General features: G+C 26.2%; 2 protein-coding genes across 12 annotated transcripts in view; one reads left to right on the top strand and one right to left on the bottom strand.

Annotated features, from left to right (window-relative positions):
• The window catches only part of LOC101237339 (receptor-type tyrosine-protein phosphatase delta), a 544,974-nt gene that overhangs the window by 296,806 nt on the left and 221,212 nt on the right, over positions 1–26,956 (bottom strand). The gene's annotated exons all lie outside the window — the stretch shown is intronic.
• LOC101239033 (uncharacterized) overlaps positions 1–26,956 on the top strand; it is a 161,528-nt gene that overhangs the window by 64,370 nt on the left and 70,202 nt on the right. For all 11 annotated transcript variants that reach the window (XR_010639666.1, XR_010639665.1, XM_065801633.1 and 8 more), the window contains 9 exons: positions 5,183–5,258; positions 5,636–5,742; positions 6,137–6,320; positions 8,524–8,617; positions 9,411–9,612; positions 19,668–19,707; positions 21,975–22,068; positions 23,965–24,247; positions 24,322–24,376. Coding sequence is in view for 9 of the 11 variants with exons in the window: in XM_065801633.1 (XP_065657705.1) it covers positions 5,183–5,258; positions 5,636–5,742; positions 6,137–6,320; positions 8,524–8,617; positions 9,411–9,612; positions 19,668–19,707; positions 21,975–22,068; positions 23,965–24,247; positions 24,322–24,376 (1,135 nt within the window). In the remaining 2 variants the exon portion in view is untranslated. The remainder of the gene's footprint in view (positions 1–5,182; positions 5,259–5,635; positions 5,743–6,136; positions 6,321–8,523; positions 8,618–9,410; positions 9,613–19,667; positions 19,708–21,974; positions 22,069–23,964; positions 24,248–24,321; positions 24,377–26,956) is intronic.

The raw sequence follows: 26,956 nt of genomic DNA, 5'->3' as shown, positions 1-26,956 counted from the left end.
ATAAAAATACTTTTTATAATAATGTATTACATAGGAGGTTAGAGAAGAGTCTTGAGGAGGTGAATGTTAAGATAAAAATTATAAAGAGAGATTGAGTGAGTTAGAGTCTTGAGAAGATAAAAGCTCTTAAAAGAAATGTCATAGGATTTAAACCTGATTTCAGCTTTCAACTCAACAACTTGGTGAATTGAAAGCTGAAATCAGGTTTCAATTCACCAAGGAATGTATAAGTATATGCCCAAGCATGTGACTATTGGAGCCAAGCATGCGACTGTTGGAGAAATTTGACTGTTGGAGCAATGTTGGAGCTGTGTTGGAGCAATGTTGGAGCAATGTGACTGTTGTTCACAAGCCAAGCATGTGACTGTTGCAAATACTATACTTTGATTTGCAAAGTCTTTGCAAATCAAATATAGTATAGTAACCATCATTACTGAGATTTAAAGAAGGAACAGCTAAATTAAAAAAGTCTCACAAAGAGTTAGTGAGTAAGTCTAATGAGTTTTGTAAGAGTTAAGATTCAACTGATAAAAGTTACTTTCAAATAATTATAAAGTATATATTTAAACAGTGGTTGTGGGGTTTTTATGTTTAATGTTTTTAGGTACTTTGGTCATGATTTAAGTTTAAGAGAACTCATTGAGTCATTCATCATTAGATCATGGCATCTTAAGCAATGAGCTTAGCAATTGCCTCAGATCTGCTAATTCCAGTCCCGTGACCACAAGTCTTAACTTTTGGAATTATTAAACTGAGTTTAATATTTCTCAAAGTTCTGAGTGATAACTTTCAGAACTCTTAAATGTTATAGTGATGTACCCTCATTAGGAGATAACAGGAAAAGTTGCATAGCAACTATCAAGGAGGAACAAGCAAAAATCTATGAATAAAGGTAAAAAAAGTATTTTTAAATGTTTTTAATCTTCACTTCCAACAAGGCGGCATGCAACTACTATTAGAATCGGAAGTTACTAGAAAAAAAAAATGAAGTTTATAAAGCAAGGTAACGATTAACAGACAACTTAGAAGATTGCTAGTTATATAAATCAGGAAAACGAGATGAAGGGAGAGAATTTCAAAGAACTGATGTTCAAGAAAAAATACTAGACAAATACAAATTTTTGGAGCATTCAGGAACAGACACATTAAAAGGGTTAGACTTAATTGAATGACAAGTAACACAAAAAGAAATTTTAGTAGATGGCACAAGAGATACTAGCTCTTTATAGCAGTGCCCATTATAATCTTTATAGGAAAAAGAAAGAAAAGCAATGTTACGATGATGTGACAATGGTTGAAGGTTGGCTGCAAAAGCAGGTTGAACTATATTTACGATGCGTTTTTGCACATTGTCTAAAAGAGAAAAGGCATCATTTGAAGATCCGCTTCAGATATGACAACAGTATTCCATACAAGGATGGATTAGAGATTTATAGAGATAGAATTCGGAGTAGTAAAATAGTGAGTGTAATAAAGTGATGCAACCTTAGCAACTGCTAATTTTGTAAGAGCTAATCCTAAAAGAAAAAAGATAGATAACTCATCCGTACGTTACTGTTCATAAATATAGGAAAATCTAGATTATTGCAATAACGTTTAACTAATAAAAATGTGTTTAAAATCTGAGTTAAAGTTCACGAGCTACTGAGAGCCATATGCTGTAGCAAAAGTAAGATCTTTTACAAGCTCAAATGCCCCCTCCAAGCAATCAGAGAGTGTTGGCTTTTTATCAAGACAAGAATAAATGGTAGCATCATTAGAGAACAATACCTCCCTAGATGAGAGAATTTCTTGGAGATTAAAATGTAGATTAAAAATAGTATATCGGGCAAGGAGAGGACCTTGAGGATTGCCTGAAGTTACAAGAAATGAAGAAGAGTGCTATTTATTATGGACAACTTTTATACTATGATTGGTAAAAAAGAATTCACTAATTTTAAAAATGTTACCTGAAACTGACATGGAGGGCTTTAGAAATGTCAATAGCGATATCCCTAACCTGCCCACCTCTATCCATTGCACAATAAAATCTGTTGGTTATGCTTTTAACAAATCAGAATTAAAACATCAAATCATGGATCAAAATCCATATTGATGATCAGAAACTAAGTTATTAGATTTAAGAGGTTGAGTGTTTGTCAAATAAAGACTCAAAAACTTTGCTTATGATAGTAAGATGACTGAGACAGTAGTTAGACAAATCAGAATGCTCTCCAGAATATCTTGTGTATTCAATATGATTTCCTGCTGTGAATTCCTTGTCCGGACCACAAGGAAATCACTTAGTGATTTCCTTGTGGTCCGGACAAGGAATTCACAGCAGGAAATCACTTTGAATACACAAGATAGAGTGATACAAATATCAAGCAATGGATTAACTTGTGTGTTGGCTATAACAGATAGGATGTGTTTAATGGAATCAAGATATTAGTTTGATAAAAAGTTTTTAGCAAACAAATCAGCTTTGTCTTTAGGTGAGATAACATAATCTGAACCATGCAAGAGAAGCGAAATAACAGATTTTCCTTTATTATAAACACTGTTTAAGGTTCTTCCGTAGTCACTGGAGCCTTTTTTTTAGATGAAAATCGAGATTTTGTGACCTGAGAATAACGGGCTTTGGCATTAGTCTGTGATCAGTAGCACCTAAGGGTGAATGTGGAGAAACTTAGCACTGACTAGGATCAGAAACAAGACATAAGTCAAGTAGAGCAGGTAAATTATTTGGATTTTCTGGAAAATAAATTGAAAAAAAAGTTAGAGATTAAAAAAAACAAATATTGCGGGTCTTAACACCTGCAGATTTACCAACACTGATGAGCATTAAAGTCACCACCAACAATGATATAGTTTGAAGGATAAAGAAAAAGGGCTTGGTCAGTTTGATCAGAAATAACATCAAAAAAAGTGCAGTCCTGATATGAAGGAGAGCAATATACAACAAAGAGAAAAGTAATAGAGTGTAGCGGTGCTAAATGGAAGCACGTAAAATAGTCTGTGGATTCAAACATTGTTTCTTGACAAATAAGTGAATTCTCACAAGTGTAAATGCCTAGGATAAGCTATTGAAGTCTCTATTGTCTTATTGAAGTGACTATTGAAGTCTCTACAAGTTAAAGTAAGATCACATTACTATATTGATTTACAATATTATACGGTTTACAATATTAAAAACTTTTGACAGAATAATAAAGATTAATGCATATTAAGTGTTATGTTTCTTATTGTCGTTCTCAATTAAATGATTAAAGAGTCTTTTATACATTAGTTTCTCAAACAATTTTCTCCGAGTCTTAAAATTCGGCGTGATTTTTGCAACTTTAATTTTTTTCGGAATTACACCTGTTTTAAAATAAAGAGATGTAAAATAAATAAGCTTCAATCATACCGCCAACTGGTTTTACAACAATCAAGATAATTTTATAACATTGACGTTACTTTTAACAGTTACTACTTTTGTTACTTTAAGTACAAGTTTAGTTTTTAAATAAGTTTTGAGTTTTTAAATAAATTTTAAGTCAGAGTAATTCTCACATATAAAAAAAAGCGTATAAGAAAAAATTTTACTTTATTCGAGCCCATATACATACATACATACATACATACATACATACATACATACATACATACATACATACATACATACATACATACATACATACATACATACGTACATACATATAGATCACAAGATGAGACAGCTGAACTCAATTTAGTCTCAAAATGAGCAAGTAGGTCCGGTGAACTTTGCAAGAGATAAGACTCAACAGAAGAAAATTTATTTCGATGACCATGATTATTAGTGAATGATAGATTTAGAGAACTGATGATGGAGACAGTGTTTTGTGTTTTGTTGTTTTTGATACTTTGTGCTTAAAACAATCTTTGTGCACTAACTAAAGAACAAAAAAAAAAAAATTCAATACCGAGAGGCAAACCTGGAACCCTCAGTTTACTAGCCAGAAGCAGAATTACTCAACCACGATTATGTTGTTAGTTGAAAGAAAATTTTATTTATAAAATAATATTTTTGCATGTACAATATATTATTATTTATTATACATTATATATATAATATTTTACAAGTATTATATATTGGAAAAATAGGTTTTTAAAATTGGTATCATGTTTAGGATAGCGATGTTAATTTATACAATTTTACACGGAACTATTGGAGTGAAAAAAAAACATTAAACAGACTGAAAAGTACTAATTAATTAACTCAAAGAAGCTCAGAGAATTATAGACATTATTATATTTAAATTGTTTTGTATTTTGTAAAATTTTGCACCTCCCGCCTCCCTAAAAAAAACTTAAAATTTTTTTTTAGGGGGAATGGGGGGAAGGGGCTACCCCTAATTATAAATCCTAAGCTGTAACAAAAGGCTCGGAATGTGGCCTCAACAATCCACACCAACTTTACAAACAGGGATACCATCCATGCGCAACATGGCTTTGTTAGTACTCTTATACTTTACAGCTGTTGATGTAATTTGTTTCTCTGAGAACTACCCCAGCCAGCCTTAGAAATATAAAACTGTGTTTTAGAGCTGTACCCTCATAAGGAGATAATAAAATGAGCTGCCAACTCATAAAAACAGAGACACAACCAAAACCCATGCATTGAGTCAAGAAGATCCAGCATTCAACATCCGAAACTGAAAATAATGTGTTATTAACACGCCTGTGTCAGCCTAATAGATGAAGAAAGCATTCAACATTTAGAATCTGTCTACCCAATAAGTCTTTGTCTTGGAGACTTTTTACAAGACAGTAGCTGGATGCATTTAACCTCTTTCCAAGAATGAGTATTTTAATCAAAACACCAACTTTAGCCTTTAATCAATCAAGAGTTTTAAGGCAGAGTTGGTTTCTCCCAGCTTTTGTCTAAAAAAGTTTCCTACTATGTAGCAGGACAAAATTTAGCATTTAATATTACATATATATTATAATGTTTGTTACTTATTATCTCATGATTAAGTTAAATATCTTAATGGCTAGATAGGGTAAATGTTATAGATGTTTTAGTAAAACTGAGTTAATAATTAAATAATATGACATGTTTTTATAATTATTAAAAGTTCACATTTTAAGAATATACACTTTCATATTTCCATATAAATTTTTGGTTTATATTTTTTTAATATTGTTTATAATTTTTATTAAGTTTTTTTATTTTTAGGTAAAAGCTCTTACTAATCATGGGATGAATCATGGTGAATGGAGTGAATGGGTAGATGAAACAACTTTTGAAGGAAGTATGATCATGGTTTATGATGATCATAATTCACAATTTTGATAATAACCATTAACTATTTGTAATTTTGAAATAAATTATATTACATTAGTTGTCGTTGGTTATTAATTTGTTTATTATATTATTCAAAGTTATTAACAATAACATTGTTGCTGTTATGATCAATCAATTAATTTGTTGCTAATAAAAACAATAACAATGTTATTGTTATGATCAATCAATTAATTGATTGTTAATTAAGAATTATATTGTTAATAATAATGATTCAATTGTTAATAAGCAATCACTTAATTAATTGATTGAACATTAACACAGTTATTATTAATAAGCAACTAATTAGTTCATTGCTGCTATTTATACTGTTGTTTATTTTTTTAGCCCCAAGTGTTCCAGAAGATCTTATTGGTCATGCTAGCTCTACTAGAAGTATTAAATTAGAATGGACAAAACCAAGGCAATTAAATGGCATTGTTCGAAGTTACGCTGTATTTACTTATTTGATTTATACTAATAATAATAATTATGATAATGTTTATAGTAAAAATAGAAATAATATTTATAATAAAATTGATAATCAAAGTTTAAATTAATTTAGAAAAAAATTATGTTGGTTTGATAAAAAAATGAATTTATGATAATAATAATAATTGCTTTTAGAGAAAAATCTATTTAAGTATTCTCTTGAATGTTTTGTTTGCAATAAATATAGAACATATATTTTTTTTCAATTTGTTATTTTTTAAATTGCCCAAGTCAGTTAGAAATATATATTTTAATTTTTTTTTATTAAATGAGGGCTATATCACCGATAATATACTACATAAATAAATATCAAAAATACTTTTTAAAAAGTTTTTATTTATCTTTCTAATTTTATAGGTTGTTTATAGTGGTTTCAAGGCTTATAGTTTATCTTTTAAGCACACTGGGGAAATAGTTGTGTACTCCACTAAAGTAACAATTTCATCACTTTTTCCTGGTACAAAATACACAATTTGTGTAAATGCAGAAACAATTGTTAAAGGTCCATCATCCATGATTAATATTACATTGTCCTATGATGGTTAGATTTTTTTTTATTTATTATTTTTATGAATTCGTTTTTTTTACATAGGGTAAAGTAGTCTAATAACAAGACCCTTTTACATTTTGTTGATTATTATGTAAATATTACATTTTTGAAAAAATATTTTTTTGTTAACTAGTATGATTGTTTAGCTGTAGAAATATCATAGATTTGTTTCTCTCTACTGAAATAATTTTATAGAAATATCATTTTTTGAAGAAAAGTACTAATAGTGATTTAAACTTCATATGCGTCCTATAATTCCACCTACAAATTCTTTTATATTTCGCTATTCATAATGCAGTTAAGTTTAAGGTTTGATTATAAATGAATTTATTAAATCATAATATTCATTGAACTTTTTATTACAAATAATTATAATCTAATCACTTAGTCGCTTTTGCTAAATGATGTACACCCTTATTTGCAAATACTCTCTGTTTAAACTCAGCCTCTACTGTTTTGGAAATATCGCATTTTCGATCTAGTTTATATTTTGTTGACCTTTCCTTTCTCGATAACCAGATTCAAATCCTCTGTTTCCCATTTTGCTTTAATAGTTATTTTTTTTGATTGTGAACAGATAACAATAACAAAAGTTCATTTCAAAGGAAATGGTATTGCCTAAACAGTCATTTTTACTTTAACTGATGCAGTTAGCACAGCAACTTAAATAATTTTTTTTAAAGAATTCAAATCTTTTGTTTCATTTTTAAAACTTCAACATTAAAAACATTAAAAGTAGTTTACAGTAAATTTGAGATCAAAAACATTAAATAACAGTAAACTACAGGCTTTGAGAGCAATTAAAATACATTTATACAAAACCTCAATATCGAAAATCAAAATTAAACATGTGGCATTATTAGGCGTTTGCTGTCTGGCATTATTGCCCAGAATACCACATTTTATGTAAATGGTTTTGTTTATTTACATTGTGAACATATTTTTAAAAATAAAATAATGTATTGCAAATATGAAATAACTAAAGTAACAATTTTTTTTTTTGTGATTGTTATGAATTATTATATATATTATTCAAACCGATCAATGTTTAATCAAATTTATTTATTATATTATATATATATAATTAATAAATTCAATACTTACTTGATCAATGATTAAAATATATTGGTCTAAAATCATGCTCTCTGCACTGTATAGAATAAATGTGAACGACTCAAAACTTAAATAAAATGGACAAAGGGTCACAAAATATGTAGTTTAATATTTAAGAAATGATTTATCTAAGTAGTTCTGACATTGGTTTCTAAATGGCGTCACTAAAAATTCAATAAGCTAACTTTGAAAAATGAAATGGCGCTATAAGCCCCCAGCATTATTAGACAACTTTACCCTATATTTTTACCATATATTTTTATATATTTTATATATTATTTTATATTTTACTGCATATAAATTAGTTAAAGAAAATATATTTAAAAGTTTATTATATTTTGCAATTATAAATTAGTATAATAAACAATGATAAATATAATACAATCAATAATAAATTTTATAAAAAAATTTAATCTTATCATGATTAATAAATAGTATTAGTAATGAAATTAACATTTTGTCTTTACGTTTTGTTAGAGATTTTCCTAATATTTTTTATATATATGATTTTTAATAAATAGGTTTTCTTTTTGTATAAATAACTAAAAATGACATTTTTTTCCTATTTGTTGTATCTAGTTTTAAAAACATTTAATAAAATGGCGACATAAAAATGATCATATTTTATACTTTTATATTGTTCTCATTTCAGTAGTTACTACTTAAAAAAACCATTTAAAAAAAGTACTAATTAAAAAAGAAAATTTATAAATTTTTAAAGAATTAAAAAATTTTTCATTTTGCAAGCAAAAAAAGTGAGACATAAAAAAGATAACAAACGTGTTCCTTTTTTTCTTCTTCTGCAGCTAAATATGTAATCATAAAATTTCAATAAGACATTATTAAACTTCATCAAGGCATATTGTTAAACTTAATTTTTAATTCTATTTCAACTTCAACATTTGATTATAATTTTTTTAAGAAAACTTTTATCGAGTATTGACTAAGTTTGTAATTATATTATCAATTTTACTTATAAATATTTACATCAATATATTTTGAGTGGAATTTTCTTCTTATTTTTTGTATCAAAAGATAAAGATTTATGTAAATATTAAAATGTTTTTTTTTTATCTTTAAGAGCCACTTGCTCCTTTATTAAAACTTGAAAATCAGAATTCAGAACAAAGAACCATTGTTTTACATTCAGTGCCAAGTTTTACTGGGCCAATCAGGTTAGATTTTTTCTGCAATTATTAAGACAGTTGTAAATATATATCTCAGAACATAATATGGTATGCAATCTTGATCACATAAAAACACAAGTTGTTATAAAAATCTAAATTAAAATCATAACACTTTTTACTTGGTGATAAATAAACAAATAACAATTTATACTCATTTCCATATTTTTTTAAATTCATTTACTTTTAACTATGCATTGAATTGTATTCTATTAAAAACTCCTTTATAGTTTATATAGTTTTTAACTATATACTGTTTATAATATATATTTTTATAATTATATACTATTAAAAATGAATTCAATATTCAAGCAAGCCTGCACTTATAACAACATTTAAGTCAGGATTTTATGAAAAACAAAAAAACTGAATTTGCTAACTGGAAAAAAAGACACTGTAAATTACATGTAAAAAACATTTAAATTTTTTTCAAAATAATGCATGTGTCTAAAAGTATTGGCTCAGCTGTAACAACTTATATAATATGAACAATATGCAAAGTAGATTTAACAATATGCAAAGTAGATTTAATAAGAAATAAAATAATAATAATAACAAGTGGTAAACAATAATATTTATTATAGAAATAATAATACAAATAATAATAATAATAACAATAATAGTGATAAATATAATAATACATGTGATCAACATTGTTTCAAAATAATGTGATTTAAATTTATTTAAATTTGAATTTTATTATTTACTATTAATTTTATTTTATTCTTAGTAGTTAAATTATTTTCAAGTTGTCATTGTTTTTAATCATTATTAAATTATTTAGCCATTATGAATTTGACATTCAAGAAAATTTTAACTACTGTTTAAATAACAGTAACACTACATTCAAATTTCTTTCTACACTTGAACAGAATCAGCTTGTAATTGCTAAAGGTGAAGAAAATATCACTTTCCAGACAAGCTACATTCATTTAAGTTTGGTTGGAAAGTTTCGTATATGTTATCGAGCTGTGATTAATGACAGTGTAAGTTGCATAAAAACATTTACTTAATTAAAAAGTTTTACTTAATTGTTTACATACTTTAGAATAGTAACAGAGCTTTAAGATCAGTTTTTTTTTATTTAATTAAAAAGATTTTAACATAAATCTTTAAATTTAAATAATTTAAGTTTTTTTGTTTTATTATATATTACTATTATTATTATTATTTTTACTTATAAAGAAAAATAAATTATTTAGCCACTATAAGTTTGACATTAATTTTCCTATATCGTTATTTTTATATGTTATTAGTGGTTTTAATATACTTTTATATAGTTTTTTAAATATTTGATTTTTTATATTGTATTTAATTTGAAAAAAAATGTCCACTTTGATAATATCTACAAAACAGAACTTAAAAAATAGAAGCAAAACATACAAAATCGCTGTTATATAATGGTTATTTTAATATCATAAAGGTAAAAGGGGTATTTATATTTTGCTTTTTTTCACCATACTGATATAAACTCGATTTTTAACTTACTATATTTTTGACACTATATTTTACCCTACTGTTATTTTGACACTATATATTTAAATTACATTACATCACTTTCATTACTGTGCCATTGCTAAAGAAGATTTCCATCTAAGTCACTTCATATCTTTATTCATTACATATTCAGAACCACGAGCACATATTAAAGCGCTTGCCAAAATATTGAATATATTTTGTTTTAAATTGCAACAAAACTTTTTAGTTCATTTTTTCAACTTTTATGAAATAAGGTCTTCTTTTACCAGTTTTTTTTTTAATTATTTTTTATCTAGTATTTATTCAAAACATTTTTTTTTTGCAATTTTTATTTTTAATTTAAACTTTTATGAAATAAGGTCTTCTTTTACCAGTTTTTTTTTAAATTATTTTTTATCTAGTATTTATTCAAAACATTTTTTTTTGCAATTTTTATTTTTAATTTAAACAGCAGAAATTTTTTTTTTTTTAAATCGCACAGGCTTACTTAAAATTGACCATCCTGCCAGCGCTTTTTTGTGTGCTGGTATTAAATTTTAAACAGAGAAGACTGTTCATGCCATTTTTACTGTTTATGGCGTATAACTGTTATTCTTCTTTATCTTTCAAAATAACACGTGTTTAATGTCATTGTTTAAAAGCAATATTAGTAGTATTGGTGGGTGGTCTATCTGCAAAACATAAGAATTGTAATTGAAACTCCATTCATTCAAAGTTTAACTTAATAATAGTTTAAAAAAAAAAATTGAATACAATTTTATATACTTTGTATACTTTTATATAAATCTTGAGAATTACCAAAGTTAAGGAATCAAAAACAGTTTTTTCTTGAAGAGCAATGCTAGATTTCTTCATTGTGTAAATAATGAAATGATTTTAAAAAAATATTAAACAAATTCAAAATTAAAATGTGCTTTAATTTTATTAAAAATTAATAAACAGTGTAGTCTTAATAAAAAAAAAAAGTAAAATATATCACTAGCAATAAATTTAAGATGTCAGCTATTTCCAGAGTAAAATAAATTAGAATATGCAATAAAATACATGGTAAAAATATTACTTTTTATTTATGTGCTTTTTATCATTTGGCATTAAAAAGTACAGTGACTTTTGGAAACATTAAAACAACTTAAATAAAGTAGCTTAATTATAAAAAATGTTTTTAAAAAATTAATTTACTTAAAATTCTTGATACATAAAAGATTGACAAAAAAAAAGATTGAAAAGCTTTTATAGTTGCATGTGTGTACTATATATATATATATATATATATATATATATATATATATATATATATATATATATATATATATATATATATATATGTATATATATATATATATATCAACCCTCGGAATTAGGGTCGGCATTCGGCAATGCCGACCTAACTGCCGACCTGTAAGTGTTTGAGGTCGGCAGTTAGGTCGACCTCTTTTCTATGTTTTATGGTAAGACCATTGTATCAAATAATTTTTGCTGACCTGATGCCGACCTCTAAAAGATTGAGGTCGGCAAATTATTGCCGATCTCATTTTTCCTAATTCCGAGGATTATATATATATATATATATATATTTATTGTACTTTACAGTAGACTAAAAAAATTGAGTTATGTCAAAATACCATGAGGGAGAGAGTTTTAAATCATGTGTGATAAAAGAAACTAGATAAAAGTTTTTAGAGCATAAAGGAAAGAATAAATTAAAAAGATGCAACAGAATGATGAGTCAAGCAAGAATCAGTTTTGATTTATGGCACAAGATATTCTAGGTACAACAGTATAGCGTTGTAAATGGCTTAAGCAGGTCCAACTACATTTACAATAAGTTTTTAGATCTTGTCTAGAAGAGAAAAAGCATCAAAAGAAGAACCAGCCCAAATATGACGACAGTATTTAATACAAGGAGGAATAAGAGATTTGTTGAGGTGTAGAGATTTGTTGAGGTGTAGAGATTTGTAGAGTTGTAGAGATTTGTTGAGGTGTAGAGATTTGTTGAGGTGTAGAGATTTGTTGAGGTGTAGAGATTTGTAGAAAATAAAAGATTGAAATCGAGAGTAAGAAAAATACAAGCAAAAGTCAATAATAAATAAAAGTTGAAAAGTGGCAGCTTAGAGGATGTTCTCTGGATTGCAGAAAGATTCAATGAATTGTATATATGGTTTTCATAAGAGATTGTTGTGAATTATTTTAAGCTTTTTTTTTTCAACCAGGTTTTTCTAAATTTTATTTTGTTTAATAAGTTTTTTTTTAAAGTATTTTTTTATAGTTTTTGTATTTTTTTAATAAGTTCCTTTGTTATCCAAAGTTTGGATTAATGCTTTGTAGGCTTTTAAGCTTGATTTTAATATCCTTCTTTTGAAACGCTTTATCTAGCGCATTAAAAAAACTTGTAAAAAAATTCATAGGCTTGTTTAGCATCTTTAAAAATTCTTAGTTGTTTCCAGTTTACTTTGAGTAAATAATATCTTAATTCCTCGATATTGAATTGATTAATCTATTTTTTTTTTTTTCCTGTTATTACTTTATTATTTTTTTTTTTTTTTTTAAAAATCAGATATGAAAATGACAAATGATACTAGTGGTTAAAAAAAAATGCACATGTATGGTTTTCAAAAAACTGAAAATTTGAAGACAGGAATTTTTACGGAATTTTCGATTTGCGATCATCTAATTTGCCCCTTAAGTCAAACACTTGTTAACTAGAACTTTTATTATCTTGAACTGTTTCATTTGGTCCCTTATATTGTTTAAATGATTACTATTAAAATTCTTGTTGAACCTCGGATAACTCGGACTTGGTTAATTCAAACCATTTTTCTGTCCCCTTTCATTTCTTTAGATAACTTGAACTTTTTGTATGGGAGTTAAAGATATTGACATAATTTTTAAAAAAAACGAAGTCATTTCATATAAAACATAAACAATAACTGTAGTGTAATATTTTCTTTATATTTTGACTGTATTTAGATTGTTATTAGGCATAAAATAATGTTATAATACAACTATTAAAAGATAAGTTATAACAAAAACATTAAAGTTTAATGAATTTCTAAATAAAAAACCAGCTATCTTTTAGAGGAAATTTTGTTACTAAATAATAAGATATTGTGTTGCTAAACTTTTTCGAAAGTTATCTTTTGACTGTATTGCATGAATCTGTGAACAATCCTAACAATTATTACTTAATCATTACAACTACCTAAAAGCTGACTAAGACTCTCCATGATTTTCTTTGTGATGGCCCTTAAGTAGAAACCTTTAGTTTTCCTGCTGAAAAATTTTCTTCTAATGTAACTGCTTGGATTCAGACTAATATGGAAACTTTTATTCCAAAGCAAATCCAAGTCAAGCCTCACTCTTCTCCATGGTTTTTCTCTTATTGTGTTGCTGCAATTTCCAATCGCAACCATTACTTGCATATCTATCAGCAAAACAGTCTTCCAGAAAACGCACATCTGTTAACTATTGCTAAAAATCATTGTAAAAAGGTTTTGCCTAATGCCACAGCCTGCTATTCTCAGGTCACAAAAACTTGTATTTATCTCAAATATTAGGCTTTCGTGACTGGAGAACCTTTAACAGTGTCTATAATAAGGGCAAGTCTGTTATTCCGCCTCTCTTGTATGGTTCAGATTTTGTCGCCTCACCTGAAGACAAAGCTGAATTATTTGCTAAGATCTTCTCGTCAGTATCATCTTTTGTTTCCGCTAGTTGCATTCTATCTCATATAGCAGACAAACAGGCTGATTCATTGCTTGATGTTTGCATCACTCCAGCTTATGTATCTAAAGTGATTTCCTACATACAATATACCTGTTATAGTCTTGCAGAAGTGTTCTCTGGAGCTGTTGTCTATACTTTCAAAACTATTTAACAAGTCTTTATCAAAGTTCTACTGCTGATTTGTTAGAGGTAATAACTGATAGATTTTAATGTGCATTATATAGATGTGGATAGGTTAAGACTATTGCTCTCAACATTTCTAAAGCCTTTGATAAAGTTTGGCATTCTGGTTTTCTCCATAAGCTTTCTTCGTACAGCGTATCAGGTAACATCTTTAAGTTCATTGAATCCTTCCTTACCAATCATAGTATAAAAGTTGTCCTTGATGGACAGCACTCTTCTTCATATCCTGTTACTTCAGAGGTTCTTCAAGGTTCTATCCCAAGCCCTATACTCTTTTTAATTTGCATCAAAGATCTCCCAGAAATTCTCACATCTAAGGTGGCATTGTTTGCTGATGATACTACCATTTATTCTTGTCTTGATAAGAAGCCAACACTCTCTGATTGCTAAGAAGGGGCATTTGAGCTTGTAAAGGATCTCACTTCTGCTAAAGCATGGGGCTCTCAGTGGCTGGTGAACCTTAACTGAGATAAGACTTAATTTTTTTCAGCTAATTGTTATTGCAGCAATCTAAATCTTCCTATTTTTATGAACAGTATTGTACGGATGAGTTATCTACCTTTTGTCTTCTAGGATTAACTCTTCTGATTTTTCTTGGAAACAATATATCAAATTGATTGCAAAATTATTGCTAAGGTTGCATCTCCTTATCATTCTTGCCACTTTCTTACTCAGAATTCTATTTTTTATCTCTATAAAGCTCAAATCCGTCCGTATATAGAATATTGTTACCATATCTGGGGCGAATCTTCCAATGATGCTCTTTCTTTTTTAGGCAAGGTGCAAAAACGCATTGTAAACATTGCATGTCATGCATGCAATGTTTACAATGTAAACATGCAGCCATCTTCAACCATCATCGTAACATTGCTTCTCTTACTCTTCTCTATAATTACTATAATGGGCATTGCTATAAAGATCTAGCGTCTCATGTGCCATCTACTAAAATTCATTCTTGTGTTACTTTTCATTCAATTAAATCTCATCCTGTTAGTGTGACTGTTCCAAAGTGCTCCTAAAATTCTAATTTGTCTAGTTTTTTTCCTCAAACATCAATCCGTTAGAACTCGCTCCCTTCATCTTGTTTTCCTGATTAATATACTTTGCAATCTTAAGTTGTCTGTTAATTGTTATCTTTGTCTATAAACTTCATCTTTTCTCTTCCAGCAACTTCCAACTCTTATAGTGGTTGCATGCAACCTTGTTGGAAGTGAAGATGTTGAAAAAATATGTGTATATATATATATATATATATATATATATATATATATATATATATATATATATACACATATATTTTATATATATACATACACAATGGGAATCAATAAAAGTCAAGGTCAAACGTTAGATGAAGTTGATGTATATAACAAAAAGTTGTGTTTTTCTCATGATCAACAGAGTTGATCAACATGTTGAACAGGAGCATTTAAATGCTTGTTTTTCAGAAGGTTATATTTTTTAATTTTCTTAATCTTTAGTTTACGAACAATAAACTTTTATTTCAAAAGTTCATTGTTCGCAAACACAAGTTGTATGTATGTTTAGTTATTAATTGTACTTTTTATTTATCTTTTATACTTTTTATTTATTTGAACATTATTTTATTGCATTATTTAACCAAATTAGTAAGAAACTCTAAATTGTATGGTTTTTTTAAAAACTTATATTGTTCAAAAATTTTAATATAAAATTTCAAAAGTTGGATTAACAAAATAATATAAGTTTTAAATGATTCTGTAAAATCATTTAAATTAATAAAATTCGTTTAAATCTTAAATTCATTTTCTTTACTGTTGTTAATAATTTTGCTCTTTGAATGAGATTTTATAGTTAGCATTGTTTTTTGAGGAAAATCGTTTCAAAATTGATCCTATTTCAAAAATGATATTTTAATTAATTTTTTCTGAAAAAATCTGTTTTTTAACATTATTTGAGATGTTTTATTTTTTTTACCTTATGCCATGATTATGTTTTTTTTTGGTTTTTTTTTAAACATCTTCGCTTTCAACAAGGCTGCAAGCTTTGTGATAATGGTTGGAGGTTGGCTGCAAGAGCAGATCCAACTATGTTTACAATGCGTTTTTGCACCTTGCCTAAAATAGAATAGGTATCATTAGAAGATCCGCCCCCGATATGGCAACAGTATTCCATACAAACCTGGATTTGAGATTTATAGAGATAGAAAATAGAATCTGAAGTAAGAAAGTGTCGAGCTTGATAAAGAGATGCAATCTTAGCAGATGCTAATTTTGCAACGGATTTGATAGACGGTTTCCAAGAAAGATCAGAAGTAAGAGTTAATCCTAGAAGATGAAGAGTAGGTGACTCATCGAGTACATCACCGTTCATAAATATAGCAAGATCCAAATTATTGCAATAACAATTGGCTGAAAAAAATTAGGTTTTATCTGAATTAAAGTTCACCAGCCACTGTGAGCCCCATGCTGTAGCAGAAGTGAGATCCTTTTCAAGTTCAAAAGCCCCCTCCAAGCAATCAGAGAGTGTTGGCTTCTTATCAAGACTAGAATAAATGGTAGTATCATCAGCAAACAATGCCACCTTAGATGTGAGAATATCTGGAAGATCATTAATGTAAATTAAAAAGAGTATAGGGCCAAGGATAGAACCTTGAGGAACCCCTGAAGTTACAGAAAAGAAGAGGAGTGCTGTCCATCAAGGACAACTTTTATAATACAATTGGAAAGGAAGGATTCAATATTCTTAAAGATGTTACCAGATACACCATAAGAAGAAAGCTTATGGAGAAGACCACAATGCCAAACTTTATCAAAAGCCCTAGAAATGTCAAGAGCGATAGCCTTAACCTCTCCACCTTTATCTAATGCACAATTAAACCTATCTGTTATTACTGTACGCAAATTAGCTGTAGAACGAGAAGATCGAAATCTATATTGATGATCAGAAAGTAAGTTATTAGATTCAAGATGAGAAATTAAGTGTTTGGTTAATTAAAGAATCAAAAACCTTACTTATAATAGGAAGAAGACTAATGGGACAGATGAAAAGTGAAATTTGAAGTGACTTTAGCGTATTCAGAAAGCAACCTTTAACTTAGGCTTTACTGAGAGCTACTTAAGAAAGCAAAATCGATTTTATTGTATGTTTTAATTTTGTTATCTTTTAACCTAAGACTAGTGTGACTAATTTAGTTTGATTTTTAGTGTGTTATTGAAAAATTATTGATATTGTATCTAAATTTTTTCATGTCGTAAGATGAATCAGATTGCTCTCCAGAATTTTTGAAAATAGGGATAACAGATGCCGCTTTCCAGCAGGCTGAAAAACAAGAACATGTAGTCATGTAACTATTTTAATCCATAAAATTATTATAATAAGATTTTATAAGGTTATTATAAAAATTTTCTTTATAATAAGATGAGCTTGATTCCTCCCTCCTGTCGATGCTGGTTGCTATAACTGGTTTTGAAAAGTACCTTTAAAACTAAAGTTGTAATGACTTAAACATTAATTTAAAAAAAAAATTGAGCAATTCTGTGTTTTAATTATATATTTTTTTAAATTGGTTGCAAAAATACATGTATTTTACCTTGTTACATATTTAACTTTATATCATATATATATATATATATATATATATATATATATATATATATATATATATATATATATATATATATATATATATATATATATATATATATATATTTAAAATAAGTTTGTTTTAAGATATATAAAATTAAGACATATTTTAATTGATTTGTTAAAAATGTTTTTTAAACACAAGTATAAATATACATTTTTTGAGAAGTATCTGTTATTTAACTTTTTCAGTCATTACCTATACAAAAGTTGAAAAAAGTTTCACATTGCTCAATGCAAAATATGACAAGTTTATTCCCGATATTTTTTGCTAAATATTTTCCACATTTTCCTAATATGATCCGGATGAATGCTGAAATAAATAGTTGGTTGACAGACATTAACATAATTCTAAAGTAGGCAGATGTTATCGGTTACAGTTCCTTTAATTTTTTTTCAATAAATTTGCCCGCAATATCAAATAAAATAAAAATGGCATGTCAGAGGTTGACAACCCATGGCTCACGAACCATATATGGTTCTTTTAGCCAAATTGTTTGGCTCTTCAACTTGTCCAAGTTATATATACTACAATTTATTGAAACAAAATTTAATTAATTATAGTAAAAAATTTTTACTATACCATGAAATATTGAAGTTGACTTGAACTATGTTAAAATAAAGCAAGCATCCGTGATGCAGTGGTTCTGGCTCCAAACCAAGAGGTCCTGGTTTGATGCTCACTGTCGCCTAATAAACAACATTGGTAAGGAAGGAGGTGTGAACTTACTGCTTAAATGCTCCTCCACAGTGCTTTGTGATAAATCAATAGATCTTCTTGGAGCTTAAAAAGAAAAAAAAGTACAAGTCATTTGTATAGTATTGCTTGTATAGTATTGCTTTGTATAGTAACACAGACTTAGTTCTGCTAAAGTGTGTAAATAAAATTTAAATGCAAAAATGTCAACATTGTATTTAAAAACTGTAAACTTTTGAATGTAATGCTTAAAAATAAAATGCTATCATTGTGAAAACTGTATTGTTAGATCAGAAATAAAAATTGATTTTACTATGTTAATGATACTATGTATTGATTTAAAAACATTTTTTGTAATTAATAGCTTTCAAACACCTGGAGTTAAACAATGGAAATTGGTTACAAAAATTTTATTTTGTCATGGTTATGACAATTTATCTTAACAACCTCAATAAGATATTGCAATGACAAGATTTGTTTTTATTATACACATTTGATTTCAGAATATGAAGTTTCCTTCGAAAGTTAAATATCTGTGTTATTTAAGATATTAGCAATAAAATTTAATTCATTTCTTCTGTTTAAAAAAGCATCGAAATTTCTTCAAAATGCAGGGAGTTTTATTAAAACTAAGTATTTTTTATCTGTAAAAAGTAAAATATTTTTTTGCCAATCTTTTTACAGAGCTCAGAAAGGAAAAGTTTGCTTTGTAATTTTTGACACATCCATACTGTAAATATCAGTTTAATAAGTTTTAAATCGTTCCAAAATATCTGTAGAGCTTTATTTAAATTTCATTTAAGAGATTTATAATCAAAAAACTTTGCAAACAGAACTATAAAACTTGGAAAGAAATAAAGAAAAATTTGCAATAGATCATAAATAGAAAAACTTTAAAATTTTCAAAAAGAAGATCAAACGAAATATGGAATAATCTTAAGCCAGTGGCATAATTTAAGATTGTTACTTTCTACCATTTTCTGTAATTTATTGAAAATGAAAAAAGAATTAGTGGGAAGTGTGTATCAGACCAACCATGACCTGTTTTACGAGTCTGGATGTTGTAGTATTTTAATAATAATAATAATATTGTAGTATATAATAATTTCTGTATTTAATTAAGAACATTTTTTCCTTTAATGGCACATTGTCATTTTTTTTTTATTTTTTTATTTTTCTAAATCTTTTTATTTATTTTCTCTTATGTTTTTGCCACAAATCACAATAAATGAATGATTTATATATATATATATATATATATATATATATATATATATATATATATATATATATATATATATATATATATATATATATGTTAGTTTTTATTTATAGGGATTTGTTTATATGGGAGCAATGTCTTACTTAGATTTTGGTATAATTTTGTTCTTTTCACTATTAAAATTGTCTTTTTTATATTATTGTTCCATAAATTATTTTTTATGAATTTATATAAAGACTTAAATGTTTTACTAAGTATTTTGTAATTTTTTTCTTTTATGTATATATACGCACACACTTTTATGTATATATACATGTATATAAACATAAAACGTGGTAGTGGTGTAGTGGTAGAGCGCTCGCCTCATAAGGGAAAAGTTGTGAGTTTGATCCCCACCACATCCCTGGCAGTACCACACTCAACTTGTTTCTCCCCGCAGCAGCCTTGTTCGTCAAGGTTCCTTAGGAGTTATAGAGTTGAGAGAGGGTTGTAACTACAAAAAGCAGCCTCCTTGACTGTAGTGACTCTCTCGGCCTTGGGGAGTTGAATAATTAAAAAATATATATATATATATATATATATATACTATAGCTTATATAAATTATATAAGGTGTTACTAGTTTTTCCTAACTATATAGAATACTGTGTTTTTATAAAGATGTATCAATTTTCTCTAAAGGTAGATTGATGTATGTACTAAAGCCCCCAGCGGCCTACTGTTTTGCCTTCTGTTGGGGGCTTCAGTACATATAGCGACTATTTTATAGTCTGCTGCTGCAAAGGAGTGCTGCTACATCAACTGAGGGTTCTGCAATCTTTTCTTTTATTATTTATTGTTTTTTTTTTACTTTTTCTGAAAAGTTGTATGCTATAATGATAAGCAAAACTATTAAGCAGTTGCTGATCAATATATGCTCCATTAGATATATATATGTATATATATATATAAATTTTTTTTTTTACAATTTGTTACATAAAAATGTTTATAAAATTTTTTTGGGTTTTGTAAATATTTGGTTTACAAAAAAATACAAATAAAATCAAAGTATGCTTGTTTTATGTTAATGTTTGATTTTTTTATACATACTTATAAATATTAAATTCAGAGGTTATTAATATTTACTAGTTTTTAATTTTTACATAACTTTGCATAATTTTTTACATAATTTTGCAATGTTTTTTACATTAATTTTTACAATGTTTTTTACAAAAATTTTTACAATGTTTTTTCAAAGAGATTTAATAAAATAAATTTAATGAAAAGTTTGAATGAGAAAAAAAAAGCAACAACAACAGGAAGAAGAATGATTTTAATTAACTACAGAATATGTTAATAAAATAAGAATACATCCTAGTTGTTACTTTTTTTTTATTATAAATTTATTTTTTAAAACTCAGATTTTTTTAACCAGTCAACCTTGACCAGCAAGTATTCTTTTTTAGAGGTCAAAACAGAAATTTTGATCAATTCATGTAGTCTGTTATTTTGCATGCTGTATATATATATATATATATATATATATATATATATATATATATATATATATATATATTTATACATATATATACATGTAATAGCACCTTTCTTGTTGCAGCAGCCTATAAGATAGTTGATGTAGCAGCATTCTCTTTTAGCTGCAGGATTTAAGATAGTCAATTTAGCAACACCCCATGTATGTTTTTAAAAAATGTTCTAAAAAAACAAAAACACTAGTTCATTAATAAAACTTTCTAACCATTATTATTGCAGTTTTTAAAAAAACAATAAAACCTTATGTACTTTAATAATAATGTTAATGTACTTCCGCATATTTTAATTGTTTTAACTTTTAGACGACATTAAAATGTAACTATATATAACTTAATTTTTGATGTCACTTAAATGTTGTTGAAAGAGATTTTTTTTACCATAAAATTCTCTTTCAACTACGATATAATGATATATTTATATATATATATATATATATATATATATATATATATATATATATATATATATATATATATATATATATATATATATATATATATATATATATATATATATATATACATATATATATATATATATATGTATGTATGTATATATAGCTATATTATATTTAAATCAATTGTAATGTGACAGTAATAGTTTTTCTTTTATTCTGAACTCTCTCATACTACTATGATCAAAAAGTAAGGTGAATTTTTTTATAAAATGAAAAATCTTTATTTATTCTTCCAAATCTGTATCGTCCCCAAATTATGAGTTTGACATGTAATTTGGCGCAAATGTTAATGACATTCCTACCAACTTAAAATTAAAAAAGATTGGACAATTCGAATAAGGCGGGAAGTTTAAATTAAAAATTCACCTTACTTTTTGATCACAGTAATATGTATGCATTTTAGTATTACTTTTTGTATAAATGAATTTTTAGAAAGGAATGATTTGGCAAAGATTAAAAATAAGGAATTAAATGTTGGTTTCAATAGCATTTCTTTACGTTTGTCAAAAGGCCCATTATCTACCAAGTAAGAAAAATAATGGATATTGTTGTAAAAAAATACATTTCAAATATTTATTTTTCTGTTTTTTAAAAATTTAAAACAGTTATAATTATAGAGAGAAAGATATATATTTTTTTTGTAAACAGTTTTAAATTGTGCTGACACAAAGATATTGTATATACACATTACACCAGTTTTAAAAATAAAGTATTTGAAAAAGTTAAAAGGCTAGGTGTTCAAGTGATTTTATTTAATTAAAAAAGAACTCTAAATTAAATTGACTCTAAAACAAACTAAAAAATTCTTGGCTTTATTCTAAATTTCAGTGACAGCTCATTTAACCTTAATTTTCTGCTTTTGCCAACTAATCTACTTAATTTGATAAAATAACTCAAGTATACTGCATTGTTTTAGTTTTTTTATTAACCATTATTTTTGTCACATTTTTGGTATTGATAAGAGATGTAAAGACTATCTAAGCGACTATCTAAACAAATATCTATATCTAAGCGTATATCTACAACCCTCAGAATTAGGGTCGGCATTCGGCAATGCCGACCTAACTGCCGACCTGAAAGTATTTGAGGTCGGCAAAAAATTGCCGACCTCGTTTCTATGTTTTACGGTTAGACCTTTGCATCAAATAATTTTTGCCGACCTGATGCCGACCCCTAAAAGATTGAGGTCGGCAAATTATTGCCGACCTCAATTTTCCTAATTCTGAGGGTTGTATCTATATCTAAGCCATTATCTATATCTAAGCGACTATCTATATCTAAGCGAATATCTAAGCGAATACCTATATCTAAGCGACTATCTATATCTAAGTGAATATCTAAGCGACTATCTATATCTAAGTGACTATCTATATCTAAGCGAATAACTATATCTAAGCAAATATCTATATCTAAGCAAATATCTATATCTAAGCGAATATCTAAGCGAATATCTAAGCAAATATCTAAGTGACTGAATGTTTATATTATTATATCATTCACTGAATGTTTATTTATTATAGATTTTGTTTTTTTGTAATTTCAAATTTTTTTTTTATTATTTGTATACAATAATAACTAAAATAAATTCTAGATAAACCAAGTTATTTAAACTGTTTGCTTACAGTTGGTCTTGTCCAACTGTAAGCAAACAGTTTAAATTTCTTTTTCTCTTTCTGAATGCTATCAATTTATATTTTTTAATATGGAGTATGTGCATCTGTTAATAAACTTTAAAAAATAACAGGTTTAATCCAATGCATTGGGATTTCAATTTTTTTAATGCTATTTTCAACTTCAAAATTAAATTTTATTTAAAAAGTTAAAAAAGTAGTAGGCTTTTCAAGAATTCATAATTTCATATATATGAATGTATACTACATATACGTAAAAATTTTGTGATCATTTAAAAAGTACTAAAAAGTCTTTATATAGTGTTGCCTAGTATTTTGTAAAATAATTGTTTACAACATTCAAAAAATGATTTGATATTTAAATTGATTTACGAAATTTAATTTGTTTTTATATATTTACCCCTTGACACATAAGTTGAGTTTTTAAACATAAAACAACATGAAGGTTTTCAAACATAAAACAACATGAAAGTACATGACTTGTCTTAATCTCTATTTTAATTCCAAAATGCACCAAATATACTTTTTCAACAAAGTCTGTAATTTAATATTCTCTCTCCTATTTTGTATTTACTGTAAATGTAATAATAGAATCCTAACATTTGCTTTACAATGATTATAATTGATATTCACTTTCATATTGACAATATTTATTTATCAAGCAATAAAGCATAAAAATACAAAATATTCATAAAAATAAATTTTTTTTTCTATTTTAACCTGACTTTTTCAAATTTCATTTACATTTATTAATTTGTTAATAAATAATTTTTAACATTTTTTTGATTTAGGTATTATCAAATAATTGTGTTCAAGGGTAATCCGATTAACAGAGACCCATCTCCATCAGAATTGAAACCTTATAGTGAGAAGAGCGACATTTACCTTGCCGCTGAATTTAATGCTTCTGAATTCATGTATTATGAAAATTTTGTTGTTGGCGATGGGAGTACATACAAACGCTTTAGAAACGCCTATAGCAATTTTTATAAAAATGCTTATGATGTTTTACAAAATGTCAAACTTCAAAATGACAAAAGTTACTCTATTCTTCAAAGAGCTTATGAACATGAAGTATTAGTTTTTTTAACATTTTTTGAAGAGAGACGATTTATATTTGAATTAAAAATAAACTGTAATTTATTTAGACAAAATATTACTCAACTCCTTGGTTATTAAATATACAGACTGATAAAATGCCAAGTAAGTTGATTTTATTATTGTCAAGTATTATTACTGTATAGGCTCTGCATTACATAGTATGCACAAAAATATCTATCTATCTCTCTTTATATATATATATATATATATATATATATATATATATATATATATATATATATATATATATATACATATATATATATATATATATATATATATATATATATATATATATATATATATATATATATATATATATACATATATATATATATATATATATATATATATATATATATATATATATATATATATATATATATATATATATAAAGAGAGAAGTTATTCATTGGTTCAATGGTTTTAAAGTTGATGTTTTCATTCAATTTTTTCATTCAAATTGTTTTGCAATAAAAAGATGTAACAAAAAAATTTGCTTTAATAAATCGAATCATATTTCTTTAAGTTTAAGAATATTCTTAAATTATTTTTTGAGAAAAAAATTTCTTTAAACAGAAGTAAAATAAATTTTTAATTTTAATTTTTTATAATTTTTATTTTACTTTAACTTTTGCAGCTTCTTACTGGTTTAATGTTTGCAATAGAATGTTTCTACTTTTATAACTGTTTTTAAAAAACAAAATATAATTAACTATTCAAAACGTTTACAATTTAAATAAAACTTTCTTCCTCACTTGCACTATGTTCTAAAATCTGATTTTGTTACTGTAGCTAGATATATGTTTAACTTTCTGGACTGGGTATTAAAAACTCTGTTGAATTAAATTTGTAATTGTTAAGCCTTAAAATTCTTTTAAATTTTTCCAATTTTTTTCAATTTCAAATTTCAATTACAAAATTATTTGAATAAGATAGTTTTAGAAGACTAAAATTCTTTTGTTCAAATAGATTTCTTTTTAAATAAAATTAATAAAAAGCAACATATTTAAAATGTTTGATCTTGATATCGCTTTAAATAATTCATAGAAAAATGGTATCGCGTTTTTTATATTCTATTTAAGATTTCTTGTTAAAATAATAATGTTTAGTTGGAAGTTTATATTATGTGTTAACAACATATAAGATATATTAAGTAAATAGAAATATTTATATGGCTAATTTTGCAATTCTTTGAGTATATTAAGTAAATTTTAATAGTTAAATAACTGTAAGCTACTGAAGTAACTTAACTGATTGTTTTGATTTAGTTTAAAGGTAAATTTACTGTGATGTACTTTATCCATTCAGTAAATCAAACTAAATATAGCTTTAATATAATATTGGCATCCAAAAATGGCCTAATGCGCCTTACATGGTTTTGGTCATGATTACCAGTTTTTTGCTACACTGCTTGGTTCTTTTGTGGCTAGATATGATTTCAGCTTGGTCAATAGTAATAGCAATAATATCTGGTAGTTGGTACTTCTCAACATTTTCTCAGCTACAGAGTGCTTAAAGATAAATAGTTTTCCCTCTGGTTTATTGGCTAGATAAAACTTGTACGCATGTTTTTTTGGCATCTTGTATTTGCTGAGGCATTTTGGTTTCGATTTTAAAAATGATTTCTAAAGCAAATACAAATAAATAATCAGCGTGAAATTTGCTATGTAGTTGACGTTGCTTGGTAGTTGACGTTAACATAAATAATTTGATACAACATATTTTTTATCTGTATATAAATATATATATATATATATATATATATATATATATATATATATATATATATATATATATATATATATATATATATATATATATATATATAATTACCTTAAAAAGTGATTTCTCATCCTGAAGTTTTTTAATTCTTTTCTGGTAAGCTTCTCGTCTCTGGCTTTTCTTTTTTACTTTTGTATATATTTTATTTTCTCAATCTTATCAGCATTATCTGCTGTCAGGCTTTTCACCTATTTTATTTCTACTGTATAACTGTATAACCATCTGAACTACTCTGTTTGTAGGCAGCTCACTAGGAATAAAATCCATTCCAGGTCCAATAAACTCTGAGATTCTAGTAATGGATAAATGTCTAGTCTAAGCTTTTGACTTAATTTCTGAATAACTTGATTAAATAACAAGTAAAAAATTAAATAAAAACAGGCTACGATCTTATAAAGATTTTAAACTGTGGAGAGCTTAGTCAAAAATACATTTTAAAATTTATTTGGCACTGTGCACTTTATGAGAGTCTAATTCATAAAAATGGGTTTATCTTTATTTAATACAAATTTGATTTGATTTCGTTCTTAATGTGAAAATTTGGATATCAAGACGTTTTTTAATTGTAAAGTGGTCCATAGCAAACTTACCTGGAAATTTAATTTTACTGAAGAATATATTTTTCCAAAGTTTTTTTGAAAAACATGAGAATCTAACTGTACCCTTTATTCCTGTTATTTATTTATTTTAATCAAATAATTATTTATATATATATACATATATATATATATATATATATATATATATATATATATATATATATATATATATATATATATATATATATATATTATATATATATATATGGGACTATGCATAGCAATAACACCATTACTTTGGTGTTTTTGAGAAATGATTTTTTTCCATGTTACACAGTATAATTTTAGACTTGAACTT

This window comes from Hydra vulgaris, chromosome 07 (genome assembly GCF_038396675.1).
Source record: "Hydra vulgaris chromosome 07, alternate assembly HydraT2T_AEP".
Taxonomy (NCBI): Eukaryota; Metazoa; Cnidaria; class Hydrozoa; order Anthoathecata; family Hydridae; genus Hydra; species Hydra vulgaris.
The sequence above is the reverse complement of the archived record's forward strand: the minus strand, read 5'-3'. Positions and strand labels throughout refer to the sequence as shown.